Below are 25430 nucleotides of genomic sequence, written 5' to 3' on the forward strand. Positions count from 1 at the left end.
GATAAAAATAAAAAAGAATCGTATAGACCAATCGCCCTCTTAAATACCGACTATAAATTATTCACCTCCATCCTAGCAAAAAGACTCCAAGAAGGGCTAGCTGAAATTATACATAAGGATCAAGCAGGGTTTCTTTCTAACCGTAGTTCAGCAGCAAAAATCAGACAATTACTTTTGACCATTGATTATTTCAAAAACACTGATAGTAGTGCATTAAAAGATTACCCTGATGCAGCAGTGCTGGCCATTGATGCCGAAAAAGCATTTGATAGTGTTAACCATAACTACCTACTAGATTCCATGCAACAATTTGGGTTCAAGGGGAATTTCTTAAGTCTAACCAATAAATTATGCCTCCATTCATCCACTAGGTTAATTGTCAATGGCATTAAAATCAGATATAATTAAATTAAACAGAGGCACCCGGCAGGGGTGCCCCCAATCACCTCTGCTTTTTAATATAGCAATCGAACCGCTAGCCATTAAAATAAGGCAACAACTTGAGGGTATAAAAATCCAAGGGAATGTAACGAAATTGGCATTGTACGCAGATGATCTTTTACTATATATTTCAAATACTTCCTCAAATATCCCAAAGCTCATCAAAATAATTGAGGCATTTGGTAAAGTCTCTGGGTATAAGGTCAATAAACTTAAATCCGAATTACTTTGGTTAAGGAAAACAGAACATTCCTTAACAGAAACCCCTTTTAAAACAGTGACAGATTCATTTAGATATCTCGGGATCAAGATTTCTGTAGATCCTAGGGAATGGTATTCCTTAAACATTACCCCAATGCTTCTTCAGATCATTACACACATGAGGAACTGGCAAAACTTGCCCCTGTCCATATCAGGACGTGTCGCACTTTTTAAGATGGTACTTCTGCCGAAAATGCTCTATTACAAAATCTGCCCATTCTCTTGAGATCATGCGATATCAAAAAATTTAACATGGCAGCTAGACATTTTTTATGGCAATCTAAAAAACCAAGAATATCTCTTTCCAAATTATCACTCCACAAACAATATGCAGGTTTGGCATTTCCAGATTTACAAGCATATAATTTAGTTTTTCTTGCCCGAATCGCAGTGGGATGGATTACAGAGATGGATCACTTTACAGATAATAAGCTAGAACATAATATGATCCACCCTTTTTTACCTATAGCACTGATACATCTACCTTACAACGTAATTCCTAAGCAGGTAAAGTTATTTAAATCCATATATATAATAATTCAAGCTTGGAAAAAAATTGGCAAACGGGTTGAATTGGATATATCGATTCCTAAATTTCAATTTTTTTTTAGGAAACCCGGAATTTCAGGAAGGTATACAATCCCCCATTTTTAGGAACTGGCGTAGTAAGGGTCTCTATCTGGTATCACAATTTATCAATGTAGCAGCAAAAAATATCAAATCCTTTGAGGAACTAAAACAAGAATTTGAGTTAAATAATAAGGACTTTTTTGCATATCTGCAAGCCAGACACTATACTCAACAGTTAGTAAGAAATTTTTTGTGGAAATGGACATGGAAAACATTAGATAACTGGCCAATTGTGGTCAAGGCAGGCCATCTCTCCATATCTACATGGTACTCACTCCTGACATCAGATAAGGGGGAGGCTAATCTTGAACATATAGCTCAGAAATGGACCTCCCTTACCTTAGATAACACGATTCAGAGCCTGCAAATACCACGCTGCCTATCAATATTATTTAGTACAACATTAGCAGAAACGTGGAGAGAATCACACATTAAATTGATATATCATACATATTATACTCCAGAAAAAGGATTTAGATGGCATAACAAAAAATTTAACAGCTGCCCAAAATGCAATTACTTAGCCGCAAATTTAATCCACATGATATGGGCATGTCCCAAAATACAGCAATTTTGGTTGAAACTGCAACATTGGCTACTAAGAACACTTAAGGTATCTCCCTTTATATTTTCCTTAAACATTATACTTTTTCTAATGCAGGAGAAGCTACCCTTAAAAGAACTCAAGATAATTAATTTAGCCATATTAGCGGCTAGAAACTTAATTCTTAAAAAATGGAAAAATAATTTCCCCCCCAACAATCTCGGAAGTCAAAAATTATCTCAAAAAACAATACGTAATCGAGCAGTTAGTAACAGATTTAAACTCAGATCAAGAAATAACACTTTTTTTTAACAAGTGGTCAAAATTTATTAAAATATTTCCTCCTAACGAAATAGATCAACTGATCTTCCCATTTAGAAACTCGGAAATAGTTCTACTGGATATCTGGTAGGAGGTTGGGAGAAGGAGAGGGGTAGGATATTATATTATGATTGTTTTTTTTTTTTTTTTTCCTTCTCTCTTCCCCCTTCTTCAAATGTATACAGGTATATATATATATATATATATATATATATATATATATATATATATATATATATATATATATATACCTAGACTGCATGTAACGACAAGTCCTCTTTTCTTTATACGCAACAAAATAGAACAAAACATTACTTCATTAATGTAACAGGAATGATCATATAATACCTGTAGCAGGATAAGAGATACGATGTCCTTTTATTTCACTAATTCAGGTATAGCGTATTTTCCACGCTACATAATAAGCTTATACATATGTTTAGCATATTTACAGTTAGGAAAAAAAAAACTAGAAAATATGAGGTTAAGTATAGTTTTTATATGTCTGGAGTTATTTTTCTTTTTCTATTTTTTATGGCGAGGCTCTAGACACGATTTTGTATTCTCAACGAAATGAATGTTGTGATTCCCTCTAATTGTTTCTATATATGATTTGACATGCTTAAATTACGATGTACTTTGCCTTTAACCTCAATAAAAAGTAAAAAAAAAAAAAAAAAATTATCTTAGTTGTGTCTTGTGTAAGGACATGTCTAATTTTAGAGGTGTTTTTAAAAAGGTAGAAGCGGCAGGATTTAGCCAAGGACTGAATGTGAGGAGTGTAAGAAAGATCTGAGTCAAGTGTGACTCCAAGACATTGGGCATGTGGGGTAGGGGTATTGATGGAGTTGTCAACAGTTATAGAGAGATTGGGGGTGGAGATAACTCCTGTTATCAAAATATCTGGGTCATGCAACCATGTCCCTTTAAAACAGACAGAGAATCCCATTTAAAAAAAGTTTCCAATATACTTCTATTATCACATTTGCTTAATTCCCATGGTATTCTGTGCTGAAGAGATACCTAGGTAATGTTTCTTCGTTCTTTTGCTATCTTTATTTAAAAAGCAGGAATGTAAAGCTTAGGATCTGACCCATTTTAGGTTCAGCACTGTGGGTACATTATCATAAAAGAAATAATTTAGGTTTAAAATCCCAGTTTGTAACACGGTACAAAACTGCAAAAATTTACTAAAAAAGGCCTCTGCAGTTTTACCACTTTCTACATTTTTCCACATTTCACTAATTAATAGAAAAGGTGCTAATCCGCTGCATAGAATAAAAGCAGGAACTGAAGAAACTTGATTAGGACACAATTAAAGCTGAAAGTGAATTGCTTAGGTTAGTGCAGGAACTAATAAACATTTGATTTCTGATTGGTCACAGAACGAGACAGACTGCAAATTCTTACTTACTCTTCCTCATTTCCAGAGTCACTGTCACTTGCAAAAATTTTGTCCCCACTTTCCTTCGATTCTTCCTTTTCCTTTGACCCTTCTTCCTCTTCACTGTCAGAAGACATAGATTTCCTCTTCTGCTGGAGTTTTATAGATTCTGCTTCACTATCAGACTCTTCCCCACCTGAGCGGATTCGACTCTTTTTGGTGACTGGGTGAACAAGGTCAAGATGAGATAGGTTAGAAAAATATCACTTAGTCACCAGTCAGGTAAAAGGATTTTTATTAAGCAAGGTCAAACATCAATCAGTACATTAATGTGTCAGTTACCAGATGTGTTGTAATTGCTGCAATTATGGACACTCCTTATAAATAATAAAATAAAAATATTAAGTAGAAGAGTTATAATTCTGATTGTTATTTAAATAAAAATATAAAAAAATGCTTAAAGCACGTCTTCTTTCCTTGATTTAAAAAACATGAACTCAAGTCTAAACTTTGTGGATAAATTGCTTAAAGGGATAGGAAAGTCAAAATTAAACTTGCATGATTCAGATAGTGCACGCTATTTTAAGACACTTAAAGTGAAGGTCAATTCTGATGAATTGGTGCCCGTTTTTTAATAATCCTATTAAAAACAAGGGCACTTTAATTAATCAAAATTGACATTTCCCTCGTTTTCTTCAAATACTTACCTTTTAATCTTTACAGCTGCTCCAGCGATTTCCCTGGCAGTCGGAAGCTTCTTCATACGTCAGAAATGACGAATCCGGCTTTCTCCAATCACTGTTTCTACCCCGGGGAATCTTGGCCTGAGGCAACGCTGTGATTGGAGGATGCCGGATTCTTCATTTTGGACCCACGAAGAGGGCTTGCGACGGGCGGAGGAAGCGCTGCAGAGGCTGTAGTAAGTATTTGAATATAACGAGTGAAATGTCGATTTTGATTAATTAAAGTGCCCTTGTCTTAAATAGGATTATTGAAAATCGGGCACCGATTCATCAGAATTGACCTTCACTTTAAATTAACTTCTATATTGAAATTTACTTTGTTATCTTCGTATTTATCGTTGAAAAAGAATACGTACATCTCTTGCATTAGTAGGAGCTAGCTGGTGATTGGTGCCTGCACACAATTGTCTCTTGTGATTGGCGGTTCAGTTAGCTCTCAGTAGTGCATTTGTGTTTCTTAAAGGGCTATGAAACCAACATTTTTTTCCTTTCACAATTCAGATAGAGCAAGCACTTTTAAGCAACTTTCAAATTGTCAATTTTTCTTCGTTCTCTTGCTATCTTTATTTGAAAAGCAGGAATGTAAAGTTTAGGGACTGGTCCATTTTTGGTTCAGTAGCTGGGTAGCACTTGCTAATTGGTGGATACAAATATAAATATATGTGCAGCCAGCCACAAATCAGCAGTTGGCTCACAGCTCCAGCGCCTACCTAAGTATGCTTTTCAACAAAGAATGCCAAGAGAACTAAGCAAATTAGATAATAAAAGTAAATTAGAAAGTTGTTTAAAATGGTGAGCTTTATCCGAAGCATGAAAGAAAATGTTGGGGTTTCATGTACTTTTAAGGATTGATTGGTCACTGGTGAATAGGCAGGTCTCAAACTGATTTATTGGTGGACAGTGACACAGCTCACAAGCATATAATACAAACATTTTCTTTTTTGCTCACTATCTCTCTCAAACTCGGCACTATACGTTCACTATTTATTTTGTCCCATTTTCCTGTAATTCCATTCTGAAATTGTGAACTTTTCAGTTCCTGTTAGAAGTGAAAGTGCAGAACACAGTTAGCATTTATTTGGTGTTTAACGTCCCTTTAAAACTGACAGACAGTGCATGTCTATCCCTAGAGCAAACTTCTCACTGGCTGATGAAGACTCCCATAGCCCTGTTGAAAGGTCGTTACATACCTCTGAAGTATAAAAACAAACATAAAAAAAGGTAACAGCACAGAAACAGACAGACATTTTCAAAAAGGAAAAAACAACTTTTATAAATTTTAAAATCTTTAATGTCCCTTACACAGATGATCTTATGAGCATGTATCTTGGCATTATTATAACATTCTAGCAGCCCTGCTACACAATTACCTACATTTTTAGCAAAAGTGCTATAGTATATTACTTAAAAGGATATGAAACCCAAACATTTTCTATAGTGATTCAGACAACGTACAATTTAAATAAAAAAAAAGGTTCCATTTTTATTCTGTTATCAAATTTGCTTTGTTCCCATGATATTTTGTGTTGAAGATATATCTAGGTAGGCATGTGGAGCACTACATAGCAGGAAATAGTTCTGCCATCTTGTGCTCTTGCAAATGGATAACAATCGTGAAAAACTGCTACCATATAGTGCTCCAGAAATGGGCAAGCTCCTGGGCTTACACCCCTGCTTTTCAGCAAAAGATGCCAAAAGAACAAAGAAAATTGCTAAAAGAAGTAAATTAGAAAGTGGTTTAAAATGACATGCTTCTCTGAATCACAAAAGAAAAATGGTGGGTTTCGGTATCTCTTTAAATGAGCAATACCTGGTTTGTCGGCTGCATCCTCTTCTTCACTATCAGACAAGATAGTTGCTTTCCTCTTTACCACTTTCTCTCCATCACTTTCTGAAGCTTTCTGTTTTTTGCTGTCTTCATGCCCACTATCTTCACTATCTGAACTGTGTCGTGAAGGTTTCTTTCTTTTCTTCATATTAGATTTTCTCTTGTCTTCATCATCACTTTCATCAGAAGACACAAGTTTTCTAGTCATTCTGGGAAATTCATCCTCAGAGTTATTTGCTGCGTCATTTGCTGGTGTTTCATCCTCGGAGTCACTGGCCACAGGTTTAGATGGAGCTTCATCTTCAGAGTCACTTGCTACTGTTTTTTTGGACTTTGCTTGTTGAGGAGCTTCATCTTCAGACTCACTTGCTACTGTTTTTTTGGACTTTGCTCGTTGAGGAGCCTCATCTTCAGACTCACTTGCTACTGTTTTTTTGGACTTTGCTCGTTGAGGAGCCTCATCTTCAGACTCACTTGCTACTGTTTTTTTGGACTTTGCTTGTTGAGGAGCTTCATCTTCAGACTCACTTGCTACTGTTTTTTTGGACTTTGCTCGTTGAGGAGCCTCATCTTCAGACTCACTTGCTACTGTTTTTTTGGACTTTGCTCGTTGAGGAGCCTCATCTTCAGACTCACTTGCTACTGTTTTTTTGGACATTGCTCGTTGAGGAGCCTCATCTTCAGAGTCACTTGCACCATGTTTTTTTGAAGCTTTTCTCTTTGGAGGAGCTTTGTTATCAGTGTCACTGGCTGCACGTTTTTTTCTAGGCTTCCTCTTTGGTCGAGTCTCTTCTTCGGAGTCAGAGTCACTTACCACACGTTTTTTGGAAGCTCCTTTCTTGGAAGGACCTTTATCATCTTCAGAGCCTCTACGTTTTTTTTGAGCTCTCTTCTTTGGAGGAGCCTTATCTTCAGAGTCACTTATTCCAGGTTTTTTGGAAGCTTCCTTCTCTGGAGGAACTTCATCCTCAGAGTCACTAGCTGCATGTTTTTTTGGAGCTCTGCGCTTAGGAGTCTCATCTTCAGAATCACTAACCACACGTTTAGTGGGTGTGTCATCATCCGAGTCAGCTACTGATCGATTGGCAGGAGTTTCCTCTTCAGAGTCGGTCTTATTTTTTGCTGGCGCTTCATCCTCTGAGTCGCTGGCCGCTTGCTTGGCTGGCGCTTCATCTTCTGAGTCGCTGGCTACTGGCTTTGCTGGTGCTTCATCTTCTGAGTCGCTGGCTACTGGCTTAGCTGGCGCTTCATCTTCTGAGTCGCTGGATACACGCTTAGCTGGGGCTTCATCTTCTGAGTCGCTGGCTATTTGCTTGGCTGGTGCTTCATCTTCTGAGTCGCTGGCTACTTGCTTGGCTGGCGCTTCATCTTCTGAGTCGCTGGCTACTCGCCTGGCTGGCGCTTCATCTTCTGAGTCGCTGGCTACTCGCCTGGCTGGCGCTTCATCTTCTGAGTCGCTGGCTACTCGCTTGGCTGGCGCTTCATCTTCTGAGTCGCTAGCTACTCGCCTGGCTGGCGCTTCATCTTCTGAGTCACTGGCTACTCGCTTGGCTGGCGCTTCATCTTCTGAGTCGCTAGCTACTCGCTTGGCTGGCGCTTCATCTTCTGAGTCGCTAGCTACTCCCTTGGCTGGCGCTTCATCTTCTGAGTCGCTAGCTACTCGCTTGGCTGGCGCTTCATCTTCTGAGTCGCTGGCTGCGTGATTGGCCGGCGCTTCATCTTCTGAGTCGCTGGCTGCGTGCTTGGTCGGAGCTTCATCTTCTGAGTCGCTGGCTGCGTGCTTCGTCGGTGCTTCATCTTCTGAGTCGCTGGCTGCGTGCTTGGTCGGTGCTTCATCTTCTGAGTCGCTGGCTGCGTGCTTGGTCGGTGCTTCATCTTCTGAGTCGCTGGCTGCACGCTTGGCTGGCGCTTCATCTTCTGAGTCGCTGGCTGCACGCTTGGCTGGCGCTTCATCTTCTGAGTCGCTGGCTGCATGCTTGGTTGGTGCTTCATCTTCTGAGTCGCTGGCTGCATGTTTAATAGACTCATCTTCTGAGTTATTAACTTGCTGCTTTCTAGGTACATCTTCATCAGAGTCACTAGCTGATTGCCTAGCTTGAACATCATCTTCAGAGTCACTTGCTGCCTGTTTTCGGGGGATATCATCTTCAGAATCACTTCCTTTTTTGATGGGTTCATCTTCTGAATCAGAAGCAACTGGATGAGTTTCTTCCGTCTCAGATTCACTAGCATTATGATTAAATCTATCATTCTCCACATCACTAGAGTTGTGAGCTCTGTGTTCATCATCTGAATCATTAGGCACATCAGATCCACTGTTTGCTCCATTCTGAACAAAAACAAACAATACAAAATCATAGTTTTAGAATTATTAGTAACCAAATATGAAAAATGAATCCCAACTTTGTGAGTAAAAAATATTGAATTACCACATTAATAATAACTTCTTACAAAATTGTGTTTTCAAAAGGCATTTTTACAATTAACAGATATTATGATTTTAAAAATAGAAACAAAACACATACAAAAAAAAAATCAAACAGAATCTAGAAGAATCATGATTGAACAATTCCAACAAGAAAATTAGTTACTGTGCAGTCAAAGTCCCTCCTCCTCCTGTTCCTGTGTTAAAGTGATGGTAAATCCTACCGTTTATGAAACGCTAGGATTTACCAGTGCTACAAATAAAGGGGACTTTCAGTCATGAAGTATAAAATACTTCATGCTGAAAGTTCCTTTAATTGTCTGCAGCAGTTGCCGCGCACCTCAGGCCTCCCATGGCAGAACACCATTTTGTTCTGTTATTTTTGCATTGTGTGAATGCCACTAGTGGTGTTAATGTATTAAAAATATAATTACACTTTATAGATATAATTTATTGCAAGATACTAAAAAAATCTTGCAATTGCAAAGTTATTTTTTATAACTAATGGGACAAAAAAAAACTCAAAGTATTTCATGCTTATGAAATAGTACCATTTATGAACTCCTTTTGCTGTTGTGTAACAAGTTTTGCTTTTTGTTTTCTCCAGTGAGATTGAAATTAGCTCACTCTGTAACTTAAGTCTTCAAAATGCTGCAAGTCAAATAGCTGGGTTAGGCAATTTGCAGCACAAGAACAACTATTTACACAAAGCCAGAATGTGTTTAATGCCCCTTTACACATGAAATACCCTTTTCATATTGTATTTTAAAGCTAACAGGAAATGCAACTGTATCTTAAAGGGACAGGAAACACCAACATTTTAATTTATGATTTGAATAGAACATACAATTTTAAAATAACTTTCCAACTTCCAAATTTGCTTAATTATCTAGTCATCCTGTGCTGAAAGAACAGCATTGCTCTAATGTAAGCTAGCTGAACACATCTAGTTAGCCAATCACAAGAGACAAATGTGTGCAGGCACCAATCAGCAGCTAGCTGCCACTAGTGTGGGGTGTGTGCGTATTATTTTTCAACAAGGGATACAAAGAGAACAAAGCACAAATGAAAATTGAAGTGAATTTAAAAGTGTCTTAAAATTGCATGCTCTATCTCAATCTTGGAAGTTTCATTTTGACTTTCCTATCCCTTTAAAGGGACACTGTACCCATTTTTTTTCTTTTGTGATTCAGATACAGCATGCAATTTTAAGCAACTTTCTAATGTACTCCTATTATCAAATTTTCTTCATTCACTTGGTATGTTTATTTGAACAGCAAGAATTTAAGTTTAGATGCCGGCCCATTTTTGGTGAACAACCTGGGTTGTCCTTGCTGATTGGACAGCACCAATAAACAAATGCTGTCCATGGTTCTGAACCACAAATTTGCTGGCTCCTTAGCTTAGATGCCTTCTTTTTCAAATAAAGATATCAAGAGAACGAAGAAAAATTGATAACAGATGTAAATTAGAAAGTTGCTTAAAATTGCATGCTCTATCCGAATCATTAAAGAAAAAATGTGGGTTTAGTGTCCCTTTAAGGACTGATTGCTCACTGTTGGATAAGCAGATTGCCCACTGTTTTACAGTGAACAGTGAAACACCTCACAAGCATAACATTTATTTTTTTTTTACAAAAAAATACATTTGTGTATGTCTGTCCCTAGAGACAAACTGCTCACTGGCTGATGAAGACTCCCATAGCCCTGTTGCTAGATAGTGATAAGCCTCTGAAGTATAAAAACAAAAACTTACAACAAAGACTACTGTCTTTAAAAAGGGACATGCAATGCAAAATGCTTTTTTAATGATTTAGATACAGCATATGCTGTGTGTAAATGACTTGCCAATTTACTTCTATTATCAAGTTTCTTTTCTTGAAGGAGCAGCAATTCACTACTGGGAGCTAGCTGAACACATTGGTAAGCCAATCATAAGAGGCGTATATGTGCAGCCACCAATCAGCAGCCATCTCACATCTCCTGAGGCTACCTAGGTATGCTTTTCAACAAAGGATACCATTTAATAAAGTATGTTATAAGCATGTAATTGGACCTTATTTACACTAAATACTTTACCTACATTATTTTTATTGTTATATTGGCTACAACTACAAGAAGGGAACAAAAAGGAGGATAGGCTTTTTATTGTGTAAAGGGAGAATACCACACATAGCGAACATGCCTTTGCTAGGTGCTTAGGCAGCAAGCTATTGCAGGAACCCAGCAATGATCTTCTATATAACCAGTTCTCCAAGCAGACTAACACCGACTGAAGGTGGCATTAAAAATTCGTAAATTTTAAAAGTAAAAATAAATAAATCACAGGCATATATTGTTTGTCTTAATCTCTTTAAAGGGACATGAACAACAAAATGGTTTATTTAAAAGGGACAATAAACCCAATTTTTTTCTTTCATGATTCATATAGAACATGCAATTTTAAGCAACTTTCTAATTTACTCCTATTATCAATTTTTATTCGTTCTCTTGCTTTCTTTATTTAAAAAGCAGGAATGTGATGCATAGGAGCCGGCCCATTTTTGGTTGAGAACCTGGGTTATGCTTGCTTATTGGTGGGTAAATGTAAGCCTCCAATAAGCGTTATCCATGGTGCTGAACCTAAAATGGGCTGACTGCTAAGATTTATATTCATGCTTTTAAAATAAAGATAGCAAGAGAACAAAGAAAAACTGATAATAGGAGAAAATTAGAAAGTTGCTTAAAAATGTCATGCTCTATCTGAATAATGAAATAAAAAAAATTGGGTTCAGTGTCCCTTTAATGATTCAGAAGAGAGAGGATACAATTTTAAACAGCTTTTTAAAGTACTTCTATCAAGTTTGTGCCATTCTCGTGGTATCCCTTGTTGAAGGAGCATCAATGCACTACTGGGAGTTAGCTGAACACGTCAGGTTAGCCAGTGACAACCGGCATATATATGCAGCCACCAATCAGCAGCTAGCACCCAGTAGTGCTTAGCTGCTTCTGAGCCTACCTAGTTATCCTTTTTCAATAAAGGAAACTAAAATAATGAAGCAAATTAGATAAGTAAATAGAAAGTTGTTTAAAAGGGCATGTTCTATCTGAATCGTGACTTCACAGTCCCTTTAAACATATATAAATACCTTATATCGGTGTCCTGGGCTTCCTTTCACCAATCCATGCTGCAACGCATTTCCTTCATCATCAGATCCAGAGTCCCGCTCATCTTGTACTGGAGTTGCACCACCATCATCTGATAAAATAAATAAAACAAGAACTTATAATGGGATCATGAATTATGTGTGTGTGTGTGGGGGGGGGGGGGGAAAGGGGGTTCAAATAAAATAGACTGAGTGCAGTAAGTCAATGCACTGTTAAAGGGACAGTTCACCCAAAAATGTTCTCCCCCTTAAAAATTGTTCTCAATGATCCATTTTACCTACTGGAGTGTATTAAATTATTTACAAGTAGCTCCTTTACCCCTATTTTGGCATTTGAAAAAGCTGATTTAACCTGTGGTATCCCCACCTATAGTAAAAGTTTGTATACTGGAGTCTCAGCTATTGAATAGCCTGAGTAAACACAACTAGCAAAAGAAATTACACTGCCAGTGGGGTGTAGGATAGTTAAGTAATAAAACGATAATTTTCCATTTTTCGCTCTAAGTATTGAGCTTTGGTTTTCCAGATAAATATAAGATAAGGAAACGAGTGTGTGTACACAAAGTGATAACATAATGGGATATGATATTAAAGGGACAGTCTAGTCCAAAATAAACTTTCATGATTCAGATAGAGAATGTAATTTTAAACAATTTTCCAATTTACTTTTATCACCAATTTTACTTTGATCTCTTGGTATTCTTAGTTGAAAGCTAAACCTATGAGGTTCATATGCTAATTTCAAAGCCCTTGAAGGCCGCCTCTTCTCTCAGGGCATTTTGACAGTTTGTTGCCACTAGAGAGTGTTAGTTCATGTGTGTCATATAGATAACACTATGCTCATGCACGTGGAATTCCAGTAAGCCAGCTCCGATAGGCTAAAATGGATGTCTGTCAAAAGAACTGAAATAAGGGGGCAGTTTGCAGAGGCTTAGATACAGGGTAATCACAGAGGTAAAAAGTGAATTTATATAACTGTGTTAGTTATGCAAAACTAGGGAATGGGTAATAAAGGGATTATCTATCTTTTTAAACAATAAAAATTCTGGTGTAGACTGTCCCTTTAACTGAAACTCAAACCACTGTAATAGGCTGTGGTTTAAAAGCACAAAACCATCTACTTCATATACACAAATAAACCTGAAAATGCAATTTCTCATACATTCTATACTCTGCTGCTGGTATAAAAAGTAATTGAAAATGCATTAATAAAAATGTTTTTACAGTGCACTGTCCCTTTAAGCACAACTAAAACCTTTAATTTACAAAACAAATGAACTAATGAGTGTAGATCTTCATAAAAATGCAATTTGCAAAGAAAACAAAATAAAGTACTGGTACTGCATTACTGTATGCAGATAATAAAACCAGGGAACTATGGCATAGAATGGCAGTGTAGTTCTAACTGTCACCTATCTATATATAATGAAAAATAACAAGGTTAAAAAGGACCTCAAACTCTTAGCATATAACACAGAAATGAAAGGTTTTAAAACCATGTACACTCATTTAGTTACATGGATTACAATGGTACTTTGCAAAAAAGAGCAGTTATGGGATACACCCCTTGAAAACCCTGTTTATGTTCTCATTTGCTGTTCCCACTTAGGCTCAGATATAAATAAGCTTGTGGTTTGAGCTAACAAAAAACACTGTGGCTTACGCAAATGTTTTTTGGAGTGCTTAACCAAACCCCCTTGTTGTTGTATTTCTTAAATAGGGAGCTGACCAAATACCTTTGGTTAAAGCTCACCACCCTGCCCAGGTGTGTTCCAGACAATGTGAATGTGGTATGTATGTATGTATGTATGTATATATATATATATATATATATATATATATATATATATATTTGAATATTAGAATCGAATGACTCAGCCCAGCAAAGCTAAACTGATTAGTGTTAGGACCAGTCTATTTTGGGACACCTTGTAAGTGGTGACTGGCTTAGCAGAATATGGCCATATTGTGTGACTAAGATCCCAACTTTATTTAAAAATGTAAAAGCAAATTTAACAGGCAAAAAATTTTTTGCAGCATAAATATATGTTAATATTGTGTGACAATGATCCCAATTTTAATTTAACAATTTTAAGTATATTTAGCAAGGAAAAATATTTTTTGCAGCATATATAAATATGTGGACTTAAGTGTTTGGATGTGCGCCAATACTTGTTTTGCTAGGCAAATGTAACCATACTTGAAGGGACATAGAAGTGCAAAAAGAAAATGCTGTGTGTTTAACCCGGCAAATGGATTAAACAAGTAGTTAAAATCTGCTTTAGATCAGCAAAGCACAACTTTAACAAGCTGAACACATCTGGCAAACCAATGACAAGAGACATGCGTACCCACCAATCACCAGCTAGGTTCAGGTTAGTTCAAGCCTGCAGCAGCACATATATACATACGTTTTTAACAAATAATACCAAGAGAACAGAATAAGTTTGATAATTAAGAGTTTCTTAAAATGACATGCTCAAAGTTTAATTTTAACTTTCACGACTCTTTAAACGGCCAATACAGACAAAAAAATACATGCTCTAATTTGTTAGAGCATGCATTTTAAGACTAGCCACCCTGCATCTCTATGTATTTAATACATAGTAGAAGTACCACTCTGGGACAGCAGTGCTCTGCTAATTACACAGCTGGGTTGTGTGCCTAGCACTGCTATGTGGCAGTTTCTATTCAGGAAGAGCATTGCACTGCGGGTCGCGAGCAGTACTACTATGGGCCAGATTTATCAAGACCGGCAGACAGGAGCGTACATCTTTGCCCGGCATAGTATCCCAGAATTTATCACTGCACATGGCTAGTGTGCAATGCCTCCACCTGCTCAATCTCCATGGTTGGAAAATTCTGGGGGTGAATTGAAATATGCCAAATAGCAGTTGGGGAAGAGGGTTACAAAGCAGCGGTCTGATAACTGCTTCTTCTTACCTCTCGGCTGCAAGTTTGCTCATACGAGCCTGTAGTCGGAACTTTAGATAAATCTGACCCTGCGTGTTTAGCACCTTTGTGGGGGTTAAAACACAGAGGAAAAAAGTGTCACTAGTCTTAAAAGTGCATGCTCTGGCCCTTAAAGGGATAGGAAACTCAAAATTCAACTTGTATGATTCAGATACAACATGTAAATTTAAGACACTTAAAGGGATACTAAACCCAAATTTTTTCTTTCATAATTCAGATATAGCATGCAATTTTAAGCAACTTTCTAATATACTCCTATTATCATTTTTTCTTAGTTCTCTTGCTATCTTTATTTGAAAAAGAAGGCATCTAAGTTAAGAAGCCAGCCAATTTTTGGTTCAGCTTTGGACAGCACTTGTTTATTGGTGCTGTCCAATCAGCAAGGACAACCCAAGTTGTGAACAAAAAATGGGCCAGCTTCTAAACTTACATTATTGCTTTTCAAATAAATAAAGAGAACAAAGAAAAATTGATAATAGGAGTAAATTAGAAAGTTGCTTAAAATTGCATGATCAATCTGAATTATGAAAGAAAAAAATTGGGTTCAGTGTCCCTTTAAATTCACTTCTATTTTCAAATCTGCTCTGTTCTCTTGGTATCCCTTGTTGAAAAACAATACACACATATCCTACACTAGTGAGAACTAGCTGCCGATTGGTGCCTACACACATTTGGCTCTTGTGATTGGCTAACTAGATGTGTTCAGCTAGCTGCATCTAGTGCAAAGATGTTCCTTCAGCAAAGGATAACAAGATAATGAAGCAAATTTGATAATAGGAGTAAAATGGAAAGTTTATTAAAATTGTATGTTCTATCTAAATCATAAAAGAAAATGTTGGGGTTTCCTGTCCCTTTAAAGTGAAGGTCAATTTCGTTGAATTAGTGCCAGGTTTTTAATAATCCTATTAAAAACAAGGGGATCAAAATTGACATTTCACTTGTTTTCTTCAAAAATGTACCTTTTAATCCTGACAGCCGCTCCAGCGATTCCCCCAGCTGTCGGAAGCCTCTTCATACGTCAGAAATGACGAATCCTGCTTCCTCCAATCACGCCCCCCCCCCCCCCCCCGGGGGAATCATGACCTGAGGCAACGCCACAATTGGAGGAAGCTGGATTCGTCATTTTGGACCCGCGAAGAGGGCTTGTGACGGGCGGAGGAAGCGCTGCAGAGGCCATCAGGATTAAAAGGTAAGTTTTTGAAGAAAACTAGTGAAATATCAATTTTGATAAATTAAATTAAAGTGCCCTTGTTTTTAATAGGATTATTAAGAACCTGGCACTAATTCATCGACATTGACCTTCACTTTAAGAATGATGGAGACACTCCAGCCTCTTTAAAGGCAGCGGAACAAGCACTTTTCAGTGCCCTGTCATTTACCTTGTTGAAATATTTTACGGGGAGATGGAATGCAGAGTTTAACACCCATAAAATAAGGGTAAAACATTTTCTTTTTGACAAATTGACATGTAACTCTGTCCTTGATAATATAACATGCATGTTTAAAGGGTAGTTGTGGTTTTAGAAAAAAATGTTTAAAAGGAACAGTCAAGTCAAAATTAAACTTTCAAGTTTCAGATAGGGCATGCAATTTTAAACAACTTTCCAATTTACTTTTATCATCAGATTTGCTTTGTTCTCTTGGTATTCTTTGTTGATAACTAAACCTAGGCAGGCTCATATGCTATTTTTTAAGCCCTTGAAGGCCACCTCTGATCTCAGTGTATGTTGACAGTTTTTCACAGCTAGACAGCGCTAGTTCATGTGTCTCATATAGATAACATTGTGTTCACTCCCTTGGAGTTATTTATGAGTCGGCACTGATTGGCTAAAATGCAAGTCTGTCAAAATAACTGAAATAAGAGGGAAGCCAGCAGAGGCTTAGAAACACGGTAGTCACAAAGTTAAAAGTAAATTAATATAACTGTTGGTTATGGAATATTGGGGAATGGGTAATAAAAAGGTATTATATATTTTTTTTAAACAAAAATGTTCAAGTAGACTGTCCCTATACTATCAATAAGCCAAGTGTACTATTTTACTAAAATGACAAGATAAATCATACTGACAAGAAAAACCAACAATAAATGTTATAAATACATTACAACACTGAATGATAAATCACACACACGAACTATTGTGATTTCAGTAGAGAACAGAACATTCTTTGCTTGGCATCAGTAAACACTACAGTGATTAAAAAAACCCAATATGGATGCCTCTTACTCTAAATGATCGCTTCCTATTTGCCACAACGACTCTATTATATTGCTATTACACACCTGAGTAGTCCATCTCCATGGCTTTGTTTTTATTTTACGTTTCCGTAAGTGATAACCGTATGCTCAAATCCAAATGCTTACAGATGTCTCATATAAAAACTACTAGGCCGCAAGGAACAAGTCACGCAAGCGCAATAGAATGAAAGAATTTGCGAATAGGCGGACTCAAGATGCCCACGTGATCATGATCACGTGATTTCAGAGATAGTAGGAAGTGGAAGATGACGTGTAGGGGAAGGGGCAGAGTTAACGCGTGGGCGAGAAAGCGATCACGTGATAGAATAAACTGTAGGGGCGTTTCGAGTACAATTGTAATGAGATTGGAATAGAAGTGCGTGCAGAGTCAGACTGTTTTGGGATAATGCCATACTTTTTTTTAAATATAAATATATTCACAGTTACTCATATTCAGGCATTTATAGTGTTTATAAGAAAACAAATATAATAGGGCTTAATACAAAAACAATTTTGAGATACCTTTTCCCCCCTTTGGGTTCCCGAATGCAGGTTTAGCTAACGTTTACCATTTTTTTTTAAAAGTATAGTATGTTGTTATTTGGTTTATCAGTTTAAAGATGATTAGATCTATTTATGTTTCTAGGCTTACAAACAAAATTTAAACTACGAGGTGGTACGTTATGACTGCATTGTTGCATAGAGGCCTTTTTTTCATTTGGAAGCTGTGCGGCCCCCCCATACTAGTTTTAATAGATCTATATTCAGTAGATCACATCACGGCAATATGACTACTGCAGTTACCTTTGTAATGTAATTCGTATTAGCAAATATATTTACGTAGAAAAATAGATGCTAAATTTTAGTAGAAAACTATGATGCAATAATAATGGATAAAATATATTTGCACGCATAAATTTAGCTAAATGTTTAGCTGAAGAGGAGCATTTTTTTAAAGCTTATAAGTGAATATTTGTACATGCATATTTACCACAGAAAATTTTGCTAGCCTGGTGGCAGTATAACGTAGCTGGATGGGGGCAGTGAATGAATGAAACTTATATTTATTTTCCTTCATATCTGTAATTGTTTGTACTAAAGCGTTTGACTTTACCTTCACTTTAATAATATAAAATTTTTGCTATCCAAAGCACAAATTAAAGGGACACTAAATGTTGCTATAAAGTTATCTTGAATCGCTAAATCAATATGTATCAATTGTGTTTCATACTTTTACCGTTATCGAGATATTCTGCTCTAAGAATTTATTGAATTCCAAACCCACCGCTCGAATCTTCGTTTATATGCGCCAATCATCCATGATAACCTGAGTTATCAAAATGTCGGAATTACGCCGCAACGCGCATGCGCGATTGTATGACCTCGTCATCGAATACGTCTAAACAACAGAAGCTCTGAATCTTCTGGTATCACCGGTATAATATGCGCATGCGCGAATGTCAGTAATGAAGTGCGTGTGCGCATGACGACGACATCGGCATGTCAGTAACGAAGTGGGCGTGCCCATGATGACTACATCGGCTTCTAATGATATGCGCAAAAACAAATTTTGATTTGAGAATAGTTTTGTTAGTGGACAGCCCATAATAGGGGGTTTGGCTTCAGGTTCGTCAGAATAGAAAAATAAAATATAATTATATTAGATTTATAAACTTTGTTTTTGTGTATAAGTAGGTTAGTTATGATATATAAACCTTCCTAAATTAAATCTGATAATGTAATTACGGATACAAATTCAAAGTTTTGTGATCCTTTAATTGCATAATTTAACATACTTTCATTTAATGATGATTTGTGCAATAAACATTGAAACATTTTAATATTAGCTTAATGGCCCCAATTTTGATCGGGTAGTCTGTAAAATCAGCCAGGTGGTATGCCCATTAAAAAGGATCTGGGGAGAACACTGATGTGACTGCACACATGAATATTTGTATCCTTATATAAAATATATCAGCAGATTTCAGCAATTTAAAAATGGGACGGGGGACTCCTCATAGGTAGGATAATAGAATTGCATATTTGTTTACTGGTATTCTAAAAAAATCTCATAATCAACTTTTTTTTTTATCCCCTGACAGTTAAAACACAGTAGTTTTATTAATCTCCTTTCCAGTGGAATGATGTATACAGCTATTGGCAACAGCTGATAGTTATCATCTAGGTTAAACCAAGTATTTTTGAGGATTATTTACCTTACTAGTTAATACTTGAGGTGTTTTTTTTTGCCTTTGTTTACACTGTAGTATTGATATATATTTATTTATATTTTTATTGAGGCTATATAAAATATAAAAAAATAAATATAAACATAAGCAAGGTTACAATGGGGTCATGGTACAGTTTTTGAAGCTTAAGTGTCACAATGGTAAAAAAGATCAACAATACATGTTTCTTATAGGAAAGAAAAAAGATTACACTTTCTTAGGTTTAAGTACATTTAGATATGAATAAGTAACCTATATTGTCAGTTTTCAACCTCTTTTACATTTATGGTTAGCTATTTCCCCATTGAATTGATGGCCAGTCTTGGACCAAGGAAATTTGGAGCAAAACTATCGGGGGGATAGTAGTTTCTATATTAATGGAAAAAGGGGAAATTCAAAATAATAGAAGCAGAATTTTAATACTATATTGGGACTAACGTTATATGATACTTAGGTTGGACATATGTGTTATAGGTTATTTAGTCCCTTAGAAACAAGATATAGTTGGTTGCTTCTGTAATATCTCTGTTTAATAATGGAATTGGTGCCTCATTTTAGTTTAGAAAATAAGGGAGGGTATATCAAAAACTTATATGGTTAAGCATGCATATAAAGAATTTAGGGGGATGAATATGGAATCTGTGTAACTCAGCTTAACAGTTAAACCATGGGGGGGAGGGGAGCCATCAGTAATGGAAAAGACTTGTGACTCGTGTGATTCAATGCCTTAAGTTACAATTTACATTGTGGGGTCAACTGATAGTTAGGACTATCCTAGTTTTATAGCTAGCTAATACGGTAGAAATAAGGAGTGGAGATATATACTTTCTAGGCTCAAGATAATAACAAACATAAAGGAAATAGGAGTCTATATGAATCACATATTGACTAAAATATAACTTGTACGAAGATCTTATATCTAATATGCTACATCCCTCTTCGTATGCCCAGATGCTCGCATATAGAAAACTATATATAAAAAAACTAACTAGTGACTCATATCAACTTAAATTTAGGACTGTGGTGGATGTATGGAAATGAGGCTTACGGTCCAGGTGGACAATTATATTTTTAGAGCTAAATGTCAAGTAAACAGCTCTAAGATTAATATAAAAATATGCAGGGTTGGGTCTAATCTACGTTACTTGTTCATCAAGAATGGACTTAACAGCTTTTACTGCTGGATTTTGTATGCATTTTGAATATAAGAAGATAGCAAACTACATTTTGGTACATTGGTCAAGAATAGCCATGGAGGAGATAATATCTTACTAGTGTAACTCAAATCGTATGTATTGCCCTAGTATCAATATAGAGGTATATACCTAGGAATCTAGAATGTGGGTCTCAAATTGTTTGATACTAGGGTCATAAGTGTTGAACACCATGCACAAGTGAGTAATTAACCTTACATTATAAGGCTCGTCCTGCTGTCTCGGCCGCTAACAGCAGGACCAGCTTTGAGTTACATAAATGGGATAACAAAATATTAGGTGGTATAGCATAAGGACTCCTGTATCTATAGATATCCTCATTAGGGTAAAGTACACTTGTAGTTTGGTACTAGCATCTGATAATAATATGCCAAAAGACTGTTATGTACTGTAGGCTATATGCGTTATATCTGGAGCTAAGGACCTACATTTGTAAGGTAAGACTCCAAGGTAAACAGAACTGAGAACTATACACATTTCAACAGAGATAAACCTATCTTATTATAATAATATTACAAATTTTACCAGGTCTGCAGTGTCATTATTCTCATACGAGAAAAGAGGGTACATGGAATTTTAGGGGAGGCTAGCATAGACATTAGGAAAGTTTGCAGTTTTGTAATATAGGCACCGTTATGAAACATATGGACTTTACTGTACAGCTAATAATTAGTAATCATATTACCCTCCCAGATAGTGTTAGTATTCCCAGATTTATTTAAAGCATTGGACTAAAAAACTAAAACTTGTACAGCTAACTTTAGTAACAATAAACAGGACCAACCTTTACAATAAACATTTGGAGTGACCTATATGAGCATATTCCAGTATACAGAAGCTTCCAAGAAACTCTCTAGCCTGCTGCTATAATACATTAAAGAGTACTGTAGTAGCATATGTAGTAAGGGACTATGGTCAAATATATATAATGTAACGACCAAGGGTGTAGAATTAACCACATGATAGGCCTTAAAGCCTGACTGCAAGGCTCACATATTTGAGGACAGTTATGGTTCAGAGTATACATATGAGAACTAGAAAGGTCAATCTGTGGTCTCAAAAGTCCCATAATGGAAATAAGTCACATGAAAGTAAGCTTTGTCTCAAAATGGATCAGTGTAGTCTCCTGACATGGTTGTATATACATGACCTCAGCAATAGGTTACAATGAACTATATATGTATTAATCTCCCTCGACTTTGGGTGCTTAATTCCTACAATTGTGGCATAAGTATTATTTACTTTAGCAGCAGAAAATTTAAAGAATTATAAAAACTATTACATTAACTATCTATTAACTGTTTATAACTAACTATTCTGCTAATTGATGGAAGTTTATAGACATCAGATCTCTAGATCGTCAGCTCTTTAGCAGGGGTGGATATATGTTAAGGTAGTCAAATACATCAAGTTAGTAGCTTTCATATATTCTAGTGCCTGCTATGAAATAAAGGCCATTGATTATAAGCCATAGTAAGGAATATTCAACAATATTGCACACCGCTGAGGGACAGTATCCAGGATGTTGAGTAGGTTAGCCATGCGGCACAAGAGATGTTAGCCCACCCCAACTCTCAGAAAAGAAGTGCAGGTCAGCAAGATAATAAAAGGACTCTGTGGGTCTCTCCCGCGGTAGGGTGGAACTAGGGCTGTTTTCTGAATCACCATAGGCTCCTTCATTTTCCCCCAAGACTTCACCACAGCGATCTGTGGATCAAGTGCTGAGGCTTATAGCTCCGTTAATCCAGAAAGTTCGCACATTCCGTGTAAGTTGGTTGTGAGTCAGTAAAAGGATACGTGGATGTGGGAGAGCTTATAATATCATAATATCAGAGCTCACCTCAGTTGTCCTGGAATGCCCATGTTGCTTGTCAGATGCGATTGTGTCGCCTGTAATCGCCCATCTCCACTGGTCTGGATTGTGATCCGATTCCCACACAGCAACTAAGTCCCACTCAGGCTGTGGTTATTTTGTTTCAAATGTCTCCCATTCCATCGGTCCATCCTTTAGGGCTAGGGCGCATTCTGGAGCTGTGAGTATATTGTACTGTATTTCTACACTCTTAGTTCCTTCCCACGCCACCACCATGCTCACCTCGAAAGATGGTTATACAGTAGGCAGTCTAGTGTATCTAGTGAGGTGGGGTTCAAAAATTCCATTTTATGGCTATCATATCTCCAGACTCCTTACAAGCCCATCAGCTCCTTGCATAGGAAAGTTTGTGGTTGCTGGCTTATCTGCTGTTAGGCCTTTACATGAGGTGGAAGATGGCCGCTCCTCGGAAGTCCCGGTACAGAGCACCACAAAATATGTGGAATCTCTCTACCTGCATATGTCTCCTAATCTTTGGGTTTCTTATTCTTGTTCCTTGGGTCTTTAGTCACACTATTTCTGTGAATTGAGCTGAACGGTCAAATATATGGTTAAAGGTAATATATAGCCAGAGCTATGCTAGCATGCGACCGTTCAGCTTCAGAGCTTGCCACACTCCCGATATATTTTTATTTAAAAAATATATTTTTCTTAAAAGAAATGCTGAACAAAAGTGTGTTCCACTCTTTGAATAATGACCATGATGAAGATATCTGTGTGGCAGACTATAAAAAAACCTTTGGGTTCCTGGAAATAAAGGAGCCTTTGGGGGACTTGAAACACAAGTAATGATGTAGGGTAGGAAATTCCTGATAGGATCCTAATTGTAAAGATAATTTAATCTGTGTATCAGTACATGTTTTATCACAATTGTGTGTTTAAAACATTCTCAAATGATAACCCATGTATAAATATTAGCTATAACCATATGAGTGCTATGAAGAAGTGTTGTATTTAAAGGTAGCATTGAGACAGAATGCATATTTATTGACCATTGAAAAACCTATTACAAAAATAAGAAAGTGATCTAGACTGACTTCTTAAACATGATACCCAAATGTGAAGCACTTGAAAGTAATGCAGCATAGTTGTAAAAAGCTGGCTAGGAAATATCACCTGCACATCACATGTTAAAAAGGAAGATCGTTTACCTCAAAATTTCTTCAGTCCCGTGACTTGCAAGGCACAGTGATGCTATTTCCCTTCTCCGTTATAAAGGGATAGTAAAGTCCAAATGAAACTTTCATGATTCAGAAAGGGCATGTCATTTTAAGCAACTTACTAATTTACTTTTATCATCAAATTTGCTTTGTTCCCTTTTTTAGATAGAGATGTTCATGTTTATTATGTCTATGGGTATTATGTCCCTTTACCATTTTTAATGCCCATAGCTGGGCTTGGGAGTAAATGATATGCTATAGAAAAAAAAAACTGGTCTCTGATCATATTGTCTATGATTACGGCAGGGAAAGCTGAAACACGTTAGACTGTTCTTTCACGCATCCCTGTTTTTGAGTGATCCTTCCTATTGATGCCTTTTATCTAAATGGATTTGTTAATAAAGTACCTTTTTATAAGAGCGGATCTTCTCATTTCTATATTTCTGATCATATTGGCTTGATATAATATTGTATCTTCATGCAGTTATCAAGTTTTTGATAACAGATATTTTTACATTTAAAGTATAGCTAAAAATAGCTTTTTTACATTTTTATTAAGTGTGCCACTAAATAAATTATTGAGCTATATAAAATCTGAATAGGTTTTGGTGGGAGGAATGGGTGTTAGTTTCAGTCTAAGAAACTTAACCAGCGTTTTGAAACATTTTATAGCCTATGCAGTAATGAGGAAACTCTCAAGTCTCATAGTTTGCTTGAGTAGTCTGCTTTTAAATCAGTTATATGTATTATTAGAAATACATTGAATTCATCTTGAATGGAAATAGGAAAAAATCCTCAAGGTTTATATTGGCTTAAATCCATTAGTGTGGATCAAGTGGTCTATTTATAAAATGCCAACATATGTTGCAGCATTATGACAATAGGCATATGATTGTAGACAATAATTTTGAAGCTATAAATATAAAAGCTACAAGTTGAGTTAAAGTTTCTGTACTGAAATATAGCCTTTTTGTCCATTAATTCTGTAGATGTATGCTGCATATGTGTGCTTACATACAAAAGGGATTACATTAGGAATAGTTGAGAGAAAATGTAGGGTTGCTGAGAAGAAAACAGAGAAATTAATAATTATGCATTGCTGAACGTGCTTTTATAGAGCTGGTGAGATTTGGAAATAAACTGAATATAATTGCAATGTGAGAAACGTCATATAAATAAATTGGGGAGTAATGAAGAAAGGAGTTGGTGATTATTGGTATGATCAGATATGTAGGAGCATATGGTGTTTTTATGAGCCATGTGGATTAACGGTATATTTCAAAGCCAGTCGAAGGACTGATTGATGTCATCAGATGAGTGGTATTAATGGAAATTTAGTGTCTCTCCTAGATTAATCCAGGATGGATTTCAATGGGGACTGATAGCAATTTTGAAACTAGTGAGTGATGAATTGTTGGTCTTAACACAACAGGAAATCAGCATCAGAAGGATGACAAAAGACACCCTATGATCAGATAGGTCCTAGTACAAATGTCTTGGCCTTGCAGTTTACCCAATGTAAACATTTAATGTCATAATTTTATAAGCACAAGCGTTAGTAATACATGTGGTTTCTAGAACCAAATGTAGTGTTATTGTGAGACGATGTATTTAAGAAAAATACATAATTTTACATGATTCATTACAGCCCAAATAGAAAACCACACCTGGGTATAATTAAAATGCAAAAGTTTTCATTGCATGAAATAAAATTATTTGGAGACATACTTAAAAAAAAAGTTTTGTGCTGCTTTTTAGCATTATCGTATTCTTTCTGAAAAAAAGTAATAGATACTCGGTTTACTTAACACAGCTAAATAAAAAAAATAAAGATTAGTGTTTATAAAGTAAAATACTTTGTCTCAAAATAAAATGAGTCCAGTATGTTCTGCATATACTAGTATCATTTCCAGAGGAATGCCTGGAAATTAAAAATGAAAATAAAACTAAAATAAAAACAAGTAGACTCTATGCATTCTCTTTTATTTTAGACTGTTACAGTGGTAGACAAATCTGTTGAAAAT

The 25430-nt window shown here is 36.3% G+C and overlaps 1 protein-coding gene across 2 annotated transcripts in view; it reads right to left on the reverse strand.

Moving 5' to 3' along the window:
- The window catches only part of IWS1 (interacts with SUPT6H, CTD assembly factor 1), a 54224-nt gene extending 37097 nt beyond the window's left edge, over nucleotides 1-17127 (reverse strand). For both annotated transcript variants that reach the window (XM_053709940.1, XM_053709941.1), the window contains exons 1-4: nucleotides 16977-17127; nucleotides 11705-11814; nucleotides 6135-8481; nucleotides 3612-3804 (exon numbers count right to left, since the gene is read on the reverse strand). In XM_053709940.1, the coding sequence (XP_053565915.1) occupies nucleotides 3612-3804; nucleotides 6135-8481; nucleotides 11705-11814; nucleotides 16977-16995 (2669 nt within the window). In that variant the 5' untranslated portion in view covers nucleotides 16996-17127. The remainder of the gene's footprint in view (nucleotides 1-3611; nucleotides 3805-6134; nucleotides 8482-11704; nucleotides 11815-16976) is intronic.
- Nucleotides 17128-25430: the final 8303 nt, after the last annotated feature.

Source organism: Bombina bombina, chromosome 4 (genome assembly GCF_027579735.1).
Source record: "Bombina bombina isolate aBomBom1 chromosome 4, aBomBom1.pri, whole genome shotgun sequence".
NCBI classification, from domain to species: Eukaryota; Metazoa; Chordata; class Amphibia; order Anura; family Bombinatoridae; genus Bombina; species Bombina bombina.